Below are 13380 nucleotides of genomic sequence, written 5' to 3'. Positions count from 1 at the left end.
GAGTATTTGAAAGCAGCAGAGATTTGGAAAGGAGCCTCTCATGTTCGCGACAGAACATTTTCTATGGAGAAATCTTTGTATTGCAATAACGTATTGTGTTGCTTTAGATAGATGTAAGCTGCCTTGTAAGAAGGGGTATTAATTTATATAAAGTACTTTTCAGATTTGTACCCCAGGTTTTTCCTGACCTGCTTACAGTCCCCTTGGCTTTGATTTTGACTGTGTGCAGAGTTGGGTCCTTTCCTTGCAACCTCTCTGCTGTTCCAGATGCATGATGCTAACGGCTGCTGCCTTTTCTTCCCTAGGATCCAGCAAGCAGGCAATGACGCCTACTCCTTGGCCCTCTCCTTCTTTTATGTGCCATCTGTGGCTTCCGCCTGCGCCTGCTTTTTGGAACTGCTGGGCCTTGATAGCCTCAAACTCCGGGTGGATGTTAAAGCTGCCAACGTGATCCTGAGCTTCATGTCTCAAAGAGAGGAGCCTCAGCATAACTCGATCAGGCAGTCCTTGGGTAGTGTTTCTTCTACATGTTTTCTCTATTGAAGAAAAGAGTGTAATATTTGATGGGCACGCAAGAGCAGAAAGCCCCCTGCCCTTTTGTTCCTGAATGGCAAAGTCCACATCCACAGTGAAGTTAGAACTGTTATATTTATTTAATAAGTTTGTAGACTGTTTGATGTTTTAAAAATCCCAAGTGATTTACAAAGTAGACACCATAAAATCACAAGGTTAGAATACCAGCAAAACAAAAATCCATAATGATGATAAAAGCGCTAAAACGCTAAACCAAAGGTAGATAACCTATTGGGGGGAAAATATAACTTTGAAGTATTCTGCAGCCACATGAAGCAGAATGCTTTGCCTTTTCTGTTTGCAGTTGAAAAGCTGACTCAGTTGGCAGAGGGAGAAAAAACAGCAGCAGAAGAACTCCTTGTCTGCTTGGAGGAAGCCGTGTGGGATAAGATGGAGCACCAGGAGATAAGCAAGTGAGTCAGCCCTTTGAGCCCAGTGGTGGGAATTTGCTATACATTCTTTGTGGCCTTATATTACTTCTATGAAGACTTAAGGATTCAAATTTGGAAGGATTGATTTGATTTTTGAGTAGATTTGATTTGATTTATTATATTTCTATGCCACTTTTCATTCAAGTGAATCTCATAGCAGCTTACAAACAATAAATAACAATAACATAATAGAACATCACAAATACAGCTTAAGGTTGAAGTGTGATGTATAGAACAAAAAAAAAAAAAGGAGGAAAACAAGTATAGCTTGCATGCTGTCTCCACCCCCTTTACTTTTTAGCCTGGAATCCCTGCTAGCTGCATATTAGCAAAGAGAGAGTCCCCTTCCAAATGCTGTTTCTGTGTTTCAGTTTCCTGTATCTCCACATTCACTTGAGTCACAGGGGATGGAGAGGGGTAGTTAAGAACACCAAAGCAAGGAGGGGCAGAGAAGAGTGTAAGAAGCAAAGGGCCCAATTAATCCAGTGCTGTTTCCAGATACCCCTGAGGCACGAGAGCAATGACACTCTCCCACCCATAGCAGCTGCCATTCATAGGAATGCCCCCTCTGACACTGGAGGTAGTAATATCTCGCTGTCATAACCAGTAGCCTTTGATAGCCTTGTTCCCCTTGAATGCTGACCCCTTTCAAAGCAACCCAGATTCATGGCCATCGCTATGTTTTATGTTAGCAAATTCTTGCAATGTCTTTCCTTTTGTTTGTCTCTACTCTTCCACCATTTATCTTAATTGGATGACCCAAGTGTGGTCTAGTATGATGTGTTCATTTTCTGCACACCATGCATAATAATAATAGTAATGTTCTATGCCTTCACTTGCCTTTTCTTTAGAGGGCTGTTGTGCTAGTCCCTTGAAGGTTTTGGTTGTTCTTGGCAAGTGTTTTTTATGGAGGTGGAAGCTTAAGTTACTGGCTGTTTCAGTAGAGCTAATACATCCCTTCCCCATAGGACATCCAGCGAGGCAAGGAAGCAGTGGTCTCTGGTGGCCCAGTTTTGCAGGCTCCACGGCCTCAAGCTGAGCATGTCATACCTGAAGGTGTGTGCGAGATCCAGCGAATGGCTACAGTTCCTCATTGAAGCCCAGAGGTACAACTACCAACCCTCTGAGGTAAGGAACCCTTCAGGCAAAATTGATATGGCCATCTTTATTAATTTGGGGTTTAGTCTTTGCAGTGGCTGCTTTGGACAGACAATGCTCTTGAAATAGGGGGAGAGATCACTAATGTGGCTTCATTTGCCCTGGCAGCAGAAAGACAGGTACAAATCTATAAAGGCATTAATATAGTAGAATTCTAATTTGTGTTTGGTATGTGTACCACTTTGCTGTGACTCATGAGCTCAAGACAATAAACTAGACTTCCAGGTGTTCTGTTCTGCAACTCCCATCAGTCCCTCGAGGGCACCAAGTTGGTGAAGACTTCAATAAACCATTGTCTGGTTGCCTCTTTGCGCTGTTTGTTCACTTTATACTGTTCACCTAGTTTGTTCTTTCCCTTCCCCAGGTTGTCCCCATCCTCCAGGAGTTTCCCCCTCCTCTGCAGGACCACTTGAGGCTGGCCTTGGAGAGTTTGCAGTCCTCAGTTACTCCACTGGAGGACGGTCAGGGTGGCAACTCCCACCGGCTGAGGCATGAGCAAAAGCCAGGCACCCACACCAGTGATCTTTTCCGCATTCTCCTTTGGTGTCAGGAGCAGCCGCGTCCCTGGCATTACCTTCTGGGTGAAGCTGTGAAACACCAGGCTCCCATTCTGAGCATCCTTGCTGCATGCTTCCAGGTAAGAATGCTCTGAGGATGGCCCTGTGCTTCTGTTGTTCATTTATTTCCGTAGGCCGTATGTGTGATATTTTAGAAATATTTGCAAGTACATTCCTCAAGGTGGGTCACTTCCTCCTTGTATCTAACTTATTTACTTCTTTCCTACTCCTCTCTGGCCACATCCACCCGTTTGGAAGGACACCAGCATTATCCATTGCCTCTGTGTTTGGCTCATAACTTCCTTGGATAGCTCCACCACTGCCCAAGTGACAGACCACTTGGAAGGCTCAGCTGAAACCCATGAATGGGATCTTCAGGACTTGGCCACCCTCTGGCAAACACTTCTCCAGAGGCAGAAAATCCAAACTCTTCTTCGTGGCTTTCAGTTCTTTCTGAAGGTAACTCTTTAAGTCCCTTTACCTGATATTACTTGGGCTGCCTCTGCTGGGTGCACGAGAAACCGCCCCAGCATGCAACTCCCATTTGTTTAACTTGTGCTTCTTCACATTTTCAAGAGTGCCTTTGAAAATAAATGTAACAAGGGTTCCTCTGTGTGTGTGTGTGTGATTTCTTCAAACTGAAAGCTTCACGAGACATGGAGACTGCACATGGAGCTGCCCAAATGAACCCTCCATTCCAAGTTAAGGAAGGGAAATGGTCCAATTTCTGCCCCCTGCTGTGGTTACACTTTCAGAGCCTCAGGAGCTAGATTGGGGGGGGGGTGTTCAATGTCAGAGGTGTATTTTTAAATAAATAAATGGTGCAACACTTGTGAAGAATGTTAAACATAAATTCGCATCAATCTATTCAGGACTCCCCTTTGCTGATGATCCTGGAGCTGTACGAGTTGTGCATGGACTACAGAAACTACAGCGAAGCGCAGAGCAGACTCCTTGCATTCCAAGCCAGTATTTCAAGAGTAAGCAGACCCTTCCCTTTGCTTGCTGAAGCTTTTGAACCAACTCTTTAATTACAGAGGTGGCTAGCATCTCTAGGCTAGAGCATGGTCTTCTCTTGAGTGTGTGAGGTTTAATTTTTCCAGTTGAAGGATTGTTTGAGCATGCGGGCACACACATATGGCTGCCCACCCTTCTTCCTTGGGTGTATCCTTCCCAGTTCCCTACCACGCGACTTCTTTGCATTGTACAAGTTGGCTTACTTTGTCAGAGAGATGAAGGAGAGGGTGGGGGAGAGGCATGTTTTGGCACTTGGATAACTTTCAAAATGATTTTTGCACAGCTGCAAGCCTCACCCGAAGGTCCACCTCTCCTCTTGCCTGTGCCCTGGCTGGTGTCGCAGGCTTCATTTCTTCTTGAGCTGATGCTCCAGCAGTGCAGGACTCAGTACGAGCTGGGAAAGGTCCTTCAGCTTTTTGCAGATACGGACACTGTTCTCCCTCACGGTAAGGACAGTTTCCTTTGGTTCCCTGTCAGTAATTTGTTACCTGCACAGCCAAGACTTCCTCTTGAAATCTGCTTTCAGTGCCTGATACCAGGCAGCCCTTGGGAGGTGGTAGTAAAGGAGCATCAGCTGCCGAGTTCATTCTGCTTTTAAGTGTAGTCAAATCATTGGTTTTTGGGGCATGGAAATAAGATGGGAATCCAGGAGGTTTGGAAGACCAGAAAAAGGGATGCGCATGTGCATGCCTCTCCTTGGCATGTTGGGAAACCCAGTCACTTCTCTCTTTGTCCATCATGTGCATCCTCAGTGCTGCATATAAAGGCAGGGACTGATCTGCATAAGAGATGGTTGTCTTCTGCTTCATTTTTATACCATCTTTCATCTAAAATGATCCCAGGTTGGCTTGTGATCTTTAAAGATAGAAGAAGTAAAACATGGGAATAAACTAGTGAATTAGAAGCAACAGCAGCACGCCAGCAATTTAAAAGCATTGGGATGAACAAGAAGGTTTTTGGTCTGGTGTCTAAAATAAAATAAAAATACTGATGCCAAGTGGGCCTCCCCTAGTTGGGGCTTTGCAGCCAAAAAGACCTCCCTTCATTGCCCTCCACTTCACTTCTGCCAAAGTTGTTGCTCAGCAAAGGGCCACAGCATGGGCAGCTTGATGGGGATCCTCTTTGCTCCTTTCCAGAAAAGCCTGAGTCATTAAAGCACAGACTATCCAGTTAAGGACCTGTTTCTTTTTGGGCTGCTTTTGTGCTTAGGGCCTGATATGAAGAAGCTGAGTGCCCTCAGCTTCACCTTGAAGGACTCTCCTGTCTCCATTGATTGTGCCATTCTGAGCAGTTACACCCCAGAGAATTTCCAGAAGGAGTGCAGAAGAATTCTGGAGGAGCTGCAGGACCAAAGCTCTTTCCTAATAGCGCGGAAGGTGGCAGAGCTGGCAGAGCTGCCTGTGGACAACGTGGTGATCCAAGAGGTGCGCTAACCTTTTGACAACTCATGATTTGGTTGATTATGTTCCATCTCCAACCAAGGCACAATTAGAATGTGGCTTTCCCATCTATTGGACTGAGCCTCTAGTTTTGGTGACTCAGTCCCAGATCCAGTGCTGCCTTTGGCTACATATGAGTAAGTAAGGGAACTTGGGGACCAAGAATGAGGTGCTTGTGGTTTCCTGCTGTGAGGCAGTGAGAGGGGAATACATATTTATCTGTCAAAGCCATCACCTTGGACTGTGTCCGGTAATAATCAGGCAACCAGCGCAGGTCTCTCAAAGCTGTTGGTACATGTTCTTGAGCCATCAGGCCCATCAGTATGCTATCAGCTACATTTGTCACTATCTTCCATCTCCACACAGTTCTCAAGAGCAGTCCCATGTTGTGTAAACAGGAGTTGCAGCCAGGCTCTCCCTATCGACAAATGGCCATAGCTGGTGAATCAGTAGTTCAGCTTCCTTTCATTGGTTGTCATGGAAAGATGGGGCTGAGAATCCCTTTGATCTTTTGTGTGTTCTGCAGGTCCTCCAAAATATGCACCTCTTGCAACAAATTGGCCACTGGCCTCAGAAGCGGACAAGGATCGAGTTCTGGGAAAAGTGCCACGAAAACTACATGAGAAATGCCATCTCAACCCGAGCGGCTTCCAATTTCTTCTTAGCTCAGGCAGACCTTCTGTCTGAGTCCTTGGATGAGGGGAGAACATCTGGCATCTCAGAGAGGAAACTTCTGCTAACCTTGGCTGGCCACTGGTTAGCCAAAAGCGATCCGGTTCCACTTCAGGAGCTGGAAGGGATTGAGAAAGAAATCTGGCTTTGCCGCATCGCTCAGCAGACCTTGAAACAGGGCCCTGAGAAGGCCAAGCACAGATTCTCCCACCAGATTTCTATGAGCGGTGAAGTGTCCTTTGATTCCTTAGCCAAGGAGTTTTCCTTTTCCAAGCTGGCTGCCTTGAACGTGCCCAAGTACTTGCAGCTGGAGGGTTTGCCCTCACACAATGCATTCTTGCAAGCCACACTTTCTGCGGCTGATGTGGAATCGCTGAGCTTTCTGGTTGGGCGCCTGCTGGACGAGGGGAGCATCCACGAGGCCAGCCGGGTTTGCCGGTACTTTAACTTCTACAGTCGAGATGTCTTGCTGGTCTTGCACTGCAGAGTGCTGGCCTCTGGAGAAGTCCTTCGGAGCGAGTTTCACCCAGAGGTTCATGCCATCCTTGCAGCAAGAGACAGAGAGGAGGCAAAGGAAAAGAATAACGGAGGGGGAGAGGACTCTTCAAAGAAACAATCTCTGAGCAGTAAGTAGCAGGAGCGTTTGGAGCTGCAAATTGGACAAAAGCATCTCTCCCCAGGAGTCCACAGAGGACCCTCCTGGGCCATTTCTTCATTTCCCTGCCATTTTGTAGGTCTTGTCATTGCCCGTTCTTTAGAAATGTAGGTGTTTCTTGGATCTCAAACTTTGCCATTCGTAGCATTCAAAACTGCTGCAATGTTTTTCCTTCAAAAATTGGGGGGGGGGGGGAGAAGGGAGGGTGGCAGCTGATCAGCTGAGAACCACTGAGCATTTCCAATGCTCAAGTTTGTCATAGAATCATGGCAGTGTTGAGTTGAAGGGATCCAAAGGGTCGTCTAAACCAATCCTCTGCAATATAGGAATCATAGCTAAAGAATCCCTGTGTTTAAAAACCTCTGGCCTCCAGAGCTCAGAAGAGCAAGAAATGTGCCCTTATCTCACCCAGTGTTGGTTTTCTCCTCCCAGTTTTGCCCTGTCCATCTCCAGCCTTGTCTTCTCCCCTTGCCCAAGCATCCTGCTCAGCCTGCTCATTCCTTGCTATCCAGAGTCTCTGTTTCCTTTTCAGCCTCGAGCCTTGAGTCCTGGTCCTTTGTGGGAGGTCCAGGCCCAGAGAGCAAGGTGGTGGGCAGCCTGCAGGCCCTGCTGGCGGAATGTGTCCACGGGCGAAACTACTGCCGGCAGGTCCTCTGCCTGTTTGAGCTGTCCAAGGTGCGTGCGGGTTGGGAACTGGGGAGGGGCAGCCATTGTGCTATAGTGATGGGAGCTGCGGGATCTCTCCAGTGGGGGCTTTGCTTCCAGCATGGCACTGAGGGGCCCTTTGAGGATGAGACTCCTTAGGATCCCAGACGTAAGACTTCCCCATGGTCTTTTGCAGGAACTGGGCTGTCCCTTCAGTGAGATCTCTGCCCACGATTCCGAGAAGCTGCTTCGGGTGATCCTGTCTTCTCAGCAGCCGGACAGGTGCAAAAAAGCCCAGGCCTTTGTCACCACACAGGGAATGGAGCTGGAAACCGTGGCGGAGATTGTGGCCGAAGAAGTCACCCGAGAGCTGCTGGCCCCTTTGCAAGGGAAAGGCAGTGAGTCCTGCTTTGTTGTTATTGACCAAGGAGAATAATCCTATAACTTGTGGGGAAGTGGAAAGACTCCTAGGATTGGGTTTGGGCGAGAGTGGAGGTGGTACTGTTTCTTCCCCTTCCCCCTGTCAGCTGGAGAATATCCTGTCACCAATATGTCATTTGTATATACAGAACAAAAGCAAATTCTGAACCCAGCAGAGGAGAGCCAGGCATTCCTGCAGCTGGCTAAACTGTGCCAGGACCACACGTTGGTTGGCATGAAGCTATTGGACAAGATCTCATCTGTGCCGCACGGGGAACTTGCCTGCAGTAAGTCAGTGATGGGCAGGTGGAGGATCCTTTTTGGCCAGGGATTAAACATCCAGTAACAGCACACTAGCATGCTGCGTGGCTAAGGCTGCGATCCAAAGCCTGCTTACTTGAATGCAGATCTTATTCAGGTTCTTGGGACTATGCTTCTACATAAACATAGGTGGGGTTAGGCCTCAGGAGGAGGGTGCCATTTTTTCTGTTTGCTGTCTTTGTGTGGTTTGCATTTGGAAAATGCAACCACCCCACCCCACCCCACATCATGTTCATTGATGCCAGGAAGCTGGAGCTGTGGTCGTGAAGGGTTTGACCCGCATGCTGCCATTCTCCATCTGTCTTAGCAGTAGTACAGGTTTTTGCTGGAGCCTTTCATAAAGGAGCATTTAGCAGTTCTGGGGGGAAAGGGAGTGGCCTCTGACTTCACCTAGCTGTCCTCAAGGCGGGGAACATGGTTTGTTTATGAGCAGCTGAGGAGCTTTTGCCTCCAAGAGCTGCTGTCCCTGTCCAGTGTATGTGAAAGTGACAGCTGTTGTTCCACTTTGCAGTTGAGGGACCAGATGCCACACAATCTTTGGCCAAGGGAGAAATTTAAATCGGGGCGGGGAGGGGGTCTCCCTTGTATTGGAGAGCACTTGCAAACCTGAAAAAAAATGTGCTTGCTGATGAAGACCCCTTTCCTCCTTTTTCAGCTACAGAGCTGCTGATCTTGGCCCACAACTGCTTCAGCTTAACCTGTCACATGGAAGGGATCACGCGGGTTCTGCAAGCTGCCCGGCTGCTCACAGAGGAGCATTTGGCACCCAACGAAGAATATGGCCTTGTGGTACGTGACTGCTCTAAAGCTGCCCTATTTGTGGGAAATGTGAACTGGTTGCAGGGACACACGCACACCAGGCCTTTGAAGGGTCCTGCTGATTCCAAGACATCCCCTTGCTTTGCTGAAAAAGGAAGGTAGTGGCAGGTCAAAGACTCCCACAGATGGTTCATGCTCGGCTGCCCTCTGCATTGATGTTAGCAAGTAACAAGTAGCTCCTCTTATAAGAAGCAGTATGTGCAGCCTTCATTGGCTTCCCCTGGCCTGGTAGGAAAGCTGCTTTTGCTTTCCCCTGACCAATTATTGGAAATGGCTGATCAGTAACCTTCCACAGACTTCTGTTGTGCCCCCTAAGGAGGGGTGGTGGCGACTGCCATGACCTTCTGGCTTACCTCAGTGTGCATGTTGACACAGAGTGAGGCCCTTCTGCCTGCCTTGCTGTACAAGTCCTTATCTCTTCTTCCTCCCTACCAAAGGTTCGGCTTCTCACTGGCATTGGCAGATACAACGAGATGACATACATCTTTGACCTGCTGCACGAGAAGCATTACTTTGAGGTGCTCATGAGGAAAAAGCTGGATCCGGTGAGTGCAGGAGACGCAAATCTGCCTCATTCTTTCTCAAGAGTTCCAACCCTTCCATCAGATGGACAATAGAGGGAATCCAAATGCAAATGTGTCATTGAGTCTGAAGCCTTTATTTTCAGCAGGATGGGGATGAGGCTTACAGTAGTCTCTCTGCCTGCCTGCCTGCCTGCCTGCCTGCCTGCCATCACATGGGGATCATCATCCTGACTGATCCAAGGGAGGGAGGTTGAAGCCAGGATATGTGCTGGCTCTTTAGTCTGAAGGGAACTTGACTGGCCTGGGCCAGGTGGCAGTTGTATGCAGCTCAAAGTATTTCTCGTGTCTGAAGGCTCATTCTCAATTCTCAAATCTGCTTCCCCCGCAGTGCCTTCAGTCTTCCCATTTGTTACCTTCTTGCTAAATCATCATTCTAGTCACAGCATCCCCACTCCAGAATGTCCCAGCTATAGTAAAGCCATAAAGCTAAAACTCTCCTTCTTTCATAGTGGCTTTTTCTCGCTCACTTGTTGAAATGCAGCCATTCCTTTCCTTAACACTTTTGGCTCCAGCTCTTCTAATCCTTTTTAAATACACTTTTTTTGGGGGGGGGGCTGGGGGCTCTGCCTGAGAGCTCTAGCTTCCCCTGTTGTCAGCTGCAAGCTTTCTCAACTCCTCTTTGTCACATCCACTCCTTGCCTCCCTTCCACTTTGGCAGAGCGGGACCCTCAAGACAGCTCTGCTGGACTACATCAAGCGCTGTCGCCCGGGGGACAGCGAGAAGCACAACATGATTGCCCTCTGCTTCAGCATGTGCCGAGAGATTGGGGAGAACCACGAGGCGGCAGCCAACACACAGCTGAAGCTCATTGAATCCCAGCCGTGGGGTAAGTTGCCAGACCAGTAGACCTGCAGAGAGCCCACCTGCCCAGGATAACAGGTGCTCAACACCCTGGTTCCTTATTCACCTCTTGTGAAGAAGGAGATGTGATGGAACCGCAAGAGCAGCTCCATAGTTTAAGGAAGCAACTATCATTCTAGACCCCAAAATTCTATGGGCCCCAAAACTGACTGTTTGTCCTAACAGTATGAAATTTAGCACAGGGAATCTGTTCAGTAAGGTGTATGATATGGCTAAATTTCAGAAAAACCAGGCAATGGCCAGCTGAGCCACAGCAAGCTTAAAACTTAGCATTAGGGAGGCCTATACCTGAAAGAAGAAGAGGAGTTTGGATTTGATATCTTGCTTTATCACTACCCGAAGGAGTCTCAAAGCGGCTAACATTCTCCTTTCCCTTCCTTCCCCACAGAAGTGTGACTAGCCCAAGGTCACCCAGCAGCTGCATGTGGAGGAGCGGGGAAGTGAACCCAGTTCACCAGATTACGAGACTACCGCTCTTAACCACTACACCACGCTGGCTCTCACACATTGCCCTGAATCAGCCTAGGTTGATCTAATGAAAGGCATAATCTGCTTGCTTTGTGCCTATCATTTGAGTCCTCACTGAGGTGCCTGGATTGGCTTTGGTGGATACATCTTTGGTTCGCTTGCTACCTCTCTTCCCTCCCTCTGGATTTGGCATTTGGTTCTGTATTTGCTGCCTTCACCCCATGAAGGCATTCAACACCTTTTTCCTTTTCAGAGGAGTGCCTGCAGGATGTGCCCAATCTGAAGAAGCTCCTGATGAAAGCCCTGACCCTCTACATAGATGCTGCAGAAAGCTATTCCAAGGCAAGATGGGAGTGGGACTGTGTGAAGGTGGAAAGGCGAATGGCAGGGCCTTGTTAGTGTTTGCTTCAGGGATTGATGTGTCCCGTAGAGTTACAGAGGTGGCATCAGATGTGAGAAGAGGGCTGTGACCAGCGAGATGTTTGCAAGTGTGTGTGTGGAGGAGGGAAGGCAGTTGCAGCCACTCAGCTTCATCCGTGCATCTTTGACTCCCTTCTCTTAGGACTTCTGTGTGCGCCAGTCCTTGCGCTGCAACAGGCTGACAAAGCTCATCACCCTGCAACTCCACTTCCTGAACAGCAGCCACAGCACCAAGCTGATCAATCTGAGCAGGAAGAGCCTGCTGGAGTGTATCATGTCCCTGCCCAGGTTCTACCAGGTAAGGATGCCAGGCACCATCACAAGAACCTGTGGTGACCTATTGATGGAAGGACACAGTGCACATTCCTGGGAGGATGATGTCAGCTGGCATTTCTCTTCCGTCTCTCCCCAGGCTGCCATTGTGGCTGAGGCCTACGACTTCATCCCAGACTGGGCTGAGGTCCTGTATCAGCACGTGATCCTGAAGGGAGACTTCAGCTACCTGGAGGAGTACAAGCAGCGTGGCCTGCTCAAGACCAGCACCTTTGAGGAAATAGCCCGGAAGTGAGTCCAAGGGAACCATTTGCAGCCCACTTCTCCCAGTGGGAAACATTTCCTAAATCAGGCTTTCTGTAGAGTCGAGATCCTCACTCTAATCCTCAGTTGAAGCTTGCTGATTGCAATCCTGCAAGTTGAAATACAAGCAAAGCGGAGAGCTTTTAATCTCTGCCGTGCTTGGGAAGCAGGGTCCGCTCCAGAAGGTTCACACAGAGCAGTTCCAAGGTTTATATAGGACCCTTGGAACCAACCTCCCACCCCGGTAAGATGCAGTCATACTGTATGTACTGAAAGCAGAGTTCTCCCTCCACTGGGCACCTTTTTGTCCCAAGGGCAACACCTTTCTCCCTTGCTGCACTTAGCTGGCAGGTAGAAGTGGGATCCTGTCAGAGGGCAGAGTGTGGGGGACGAGGCTTATGTCTAACCCCTCTGTGACCTTCTGTTCCAGGTTCAAGCAGCACACAGGTAATGAGCCTGCTCTGAAAAACTTGAAGCGGCTGCTGACCTACTGCGATGACATCTATGTGTATTACAAGCTGGCTTATGACAACCAGTTCAGCGACGTAGTGAACACGCTTCTAAAAGATGCTCAGACAGGTTGTTGTCTGAAGGACCTGCTGGCCAACTAGATGATGCTTGGGAGAAAGAAGAGCCACAGCCATCACTGCTGTTGTAGGAAACTCCGGTCAGTACAGGCAGGGGTTTGTGCAGAAGCGGTTACATTTTTTTCAGTATCTGAAACATGCAACAAAGCGGATGACAGCATTAATCAATGGTATGAAATGGTAAGGAATATTAACCTCAGGGTTGGTTTCGAGTTAATTTGACAGTTGAAGTTAGAACTTTTTATTAGGAGAGCTTTTCTCTCTGGGAATCCTTGTGTTGAATATAGAGGTTACTTAAAAACTAAGCTGGCTCTTGAAGCTGCAGCTGAGTTTCTGGGTTACAAAATGATGAGGGCAGGCTTTCTCTTCGGTAACCTCTCCCCCTTGCATATTGCTGGATGATATGAATAATTGGAGAACCATTTGCTGTATAAAAATATTTTTTGTGCAGATTTAATATTGAACATATGGTATAAACTTTGCCATACCTGCTTTTCCCTGGTTATGTATAATTTAATGTTCTCAAAGTATCAAAGAAGCTCTTCTGGGGAAAGAAATCTCTGCTTGACTACAATTCTTGCTTGCTCCTCAAATACATATCCATTTGCAAGCTTGTAGCTGTTAGTGGGGGGAAATCAGAAGTGATAGGAAGAAAGAAAACATGGCAACCTCTTACAGGTTGATGGTTTTTATTGCTTTTTGGCGAATTAAAATTAAATCTTCCCACAAGCATCTGATTAAATAACAGCCTTTTGACCCTAGAGAGCAGGGGTGGGGAATCTCTGGACATGATCCATTGCCCCCAAACCATGCCTGCCCACCAGTCTAGACCCTCACCTTGCTTACAGCAAGCCTGCCTAGCATCTCCCCATAGATCCATCCCTCAAATACAGTGGTGCCTCGCAAGACGAAAAACTCGCTAGACGAAAGGGTTTTCCGTTTTTTGAGTCGTTCCGCAAGACGAATTTCCCTATGGGCTTGCTTCGCAAGACGAAACGTCTTGCGAGTTTGTTTCCTTTTTCTTAAAGCCGCTAAGCCGTTAATAGCCGCTAAGCCGCTAATAGCCGTGCTTCGCAAGACGAAAAAACCGCAAGACGAAGAGACTCGCGGAACGGATTAATTTTGTCTTGAGAGGCACCACTGTAGCAATGGAAAGGAAGAGGGATATGGGTAGGA

At 48.0% G+C, this 13380-nt stretch overlaps 1 protein-coding gene across 1 annotated transcript in view; it reads left to right on the top strand.

The window, feature by feature from the left end:
* The window catches only part of SPG11 (SPG11 vesicle trafficking associated, spatacsin), a 32357-nt gene extending 19661 nt beyond the window's left edge, over window positions 1-12696 (top strand). Inside the window, exons 22-40 of the mRNA XM_080982074.1 lie at window positions 306-511; window positions 878-986; window positions 1973-2132; window positions 2527-2799; window positions 2978-3178; window positions 3592-3699; window positions 4020-4182; window positions 4946-5160; window positions 5702-6473; window positions 7035-7177; window positions 7344-7545; window positions 7717-7854; window positions 8544-8677; window positions 9145-9252; window positions 9950-10118; window positions 10875-10963; window positions 11184-11339; window positions 11454-11605; window positions 12048-12696. Of these exons, the coding sequence (XP_080838200.1) occupies window positions 306-511; window positions 878-986; window positions 1973-2132; window positions 2527-2799; window positions 2978-3178; window positions 3592-3699; window positions 4020-4182; window positions 4946-5160; window positions 5702-6473; window positions 7035-7177; window positions 7344-7545; window positions 7717-7854; window positions 8544-8677; window positions 9145-9252; window positions 9950-10118; window positions 10875-10963; window positions 11184-11339; window positions 11454-11605; window positions 12048-12228 (3679 nt within the window). The 3' untranslated portion in view covers window positions 12229-12696. The remainder of the gene's footprint in view (window positions 1-305; window positions 512-877; window positions 987-1972; window positions 2133-2526; window positions 2800-2977; window positions 3179-3591; window positions 3700-4019; window positions 4183-4945; window positions 5161-5701; window positions 6474-7034; window positions 7178-7343; window positions 7546-7716; window positions 7855-8543; window positions 8678-9144; window positions 9253-9949; window positions 10119-10874; window positions 10964-11183; window positions 11340-11453; window positions 11606-12047) is intronic.
* Window positions 12697-13380: the final 684 nt, after the last annotated feature.

This window comes from Podarcis pityusensis (assembly GCF_964106645.2).
Source record: "Podarcis pityusensis genome assembly, chromosome: 14".
NCBI classification, from domain to species: domain Eukaryota; kingdom Metazoa; phylum Chordata; class Lepidosauria; order Squamata; family Lacertidae; genus Podarcis; species Podarcis pityusensis.
The sequence above is the reverse complement of the archived record's forward strand: the minus strand, read 5'-3'. Positions and strand labels throughout refer to the sequence as shown.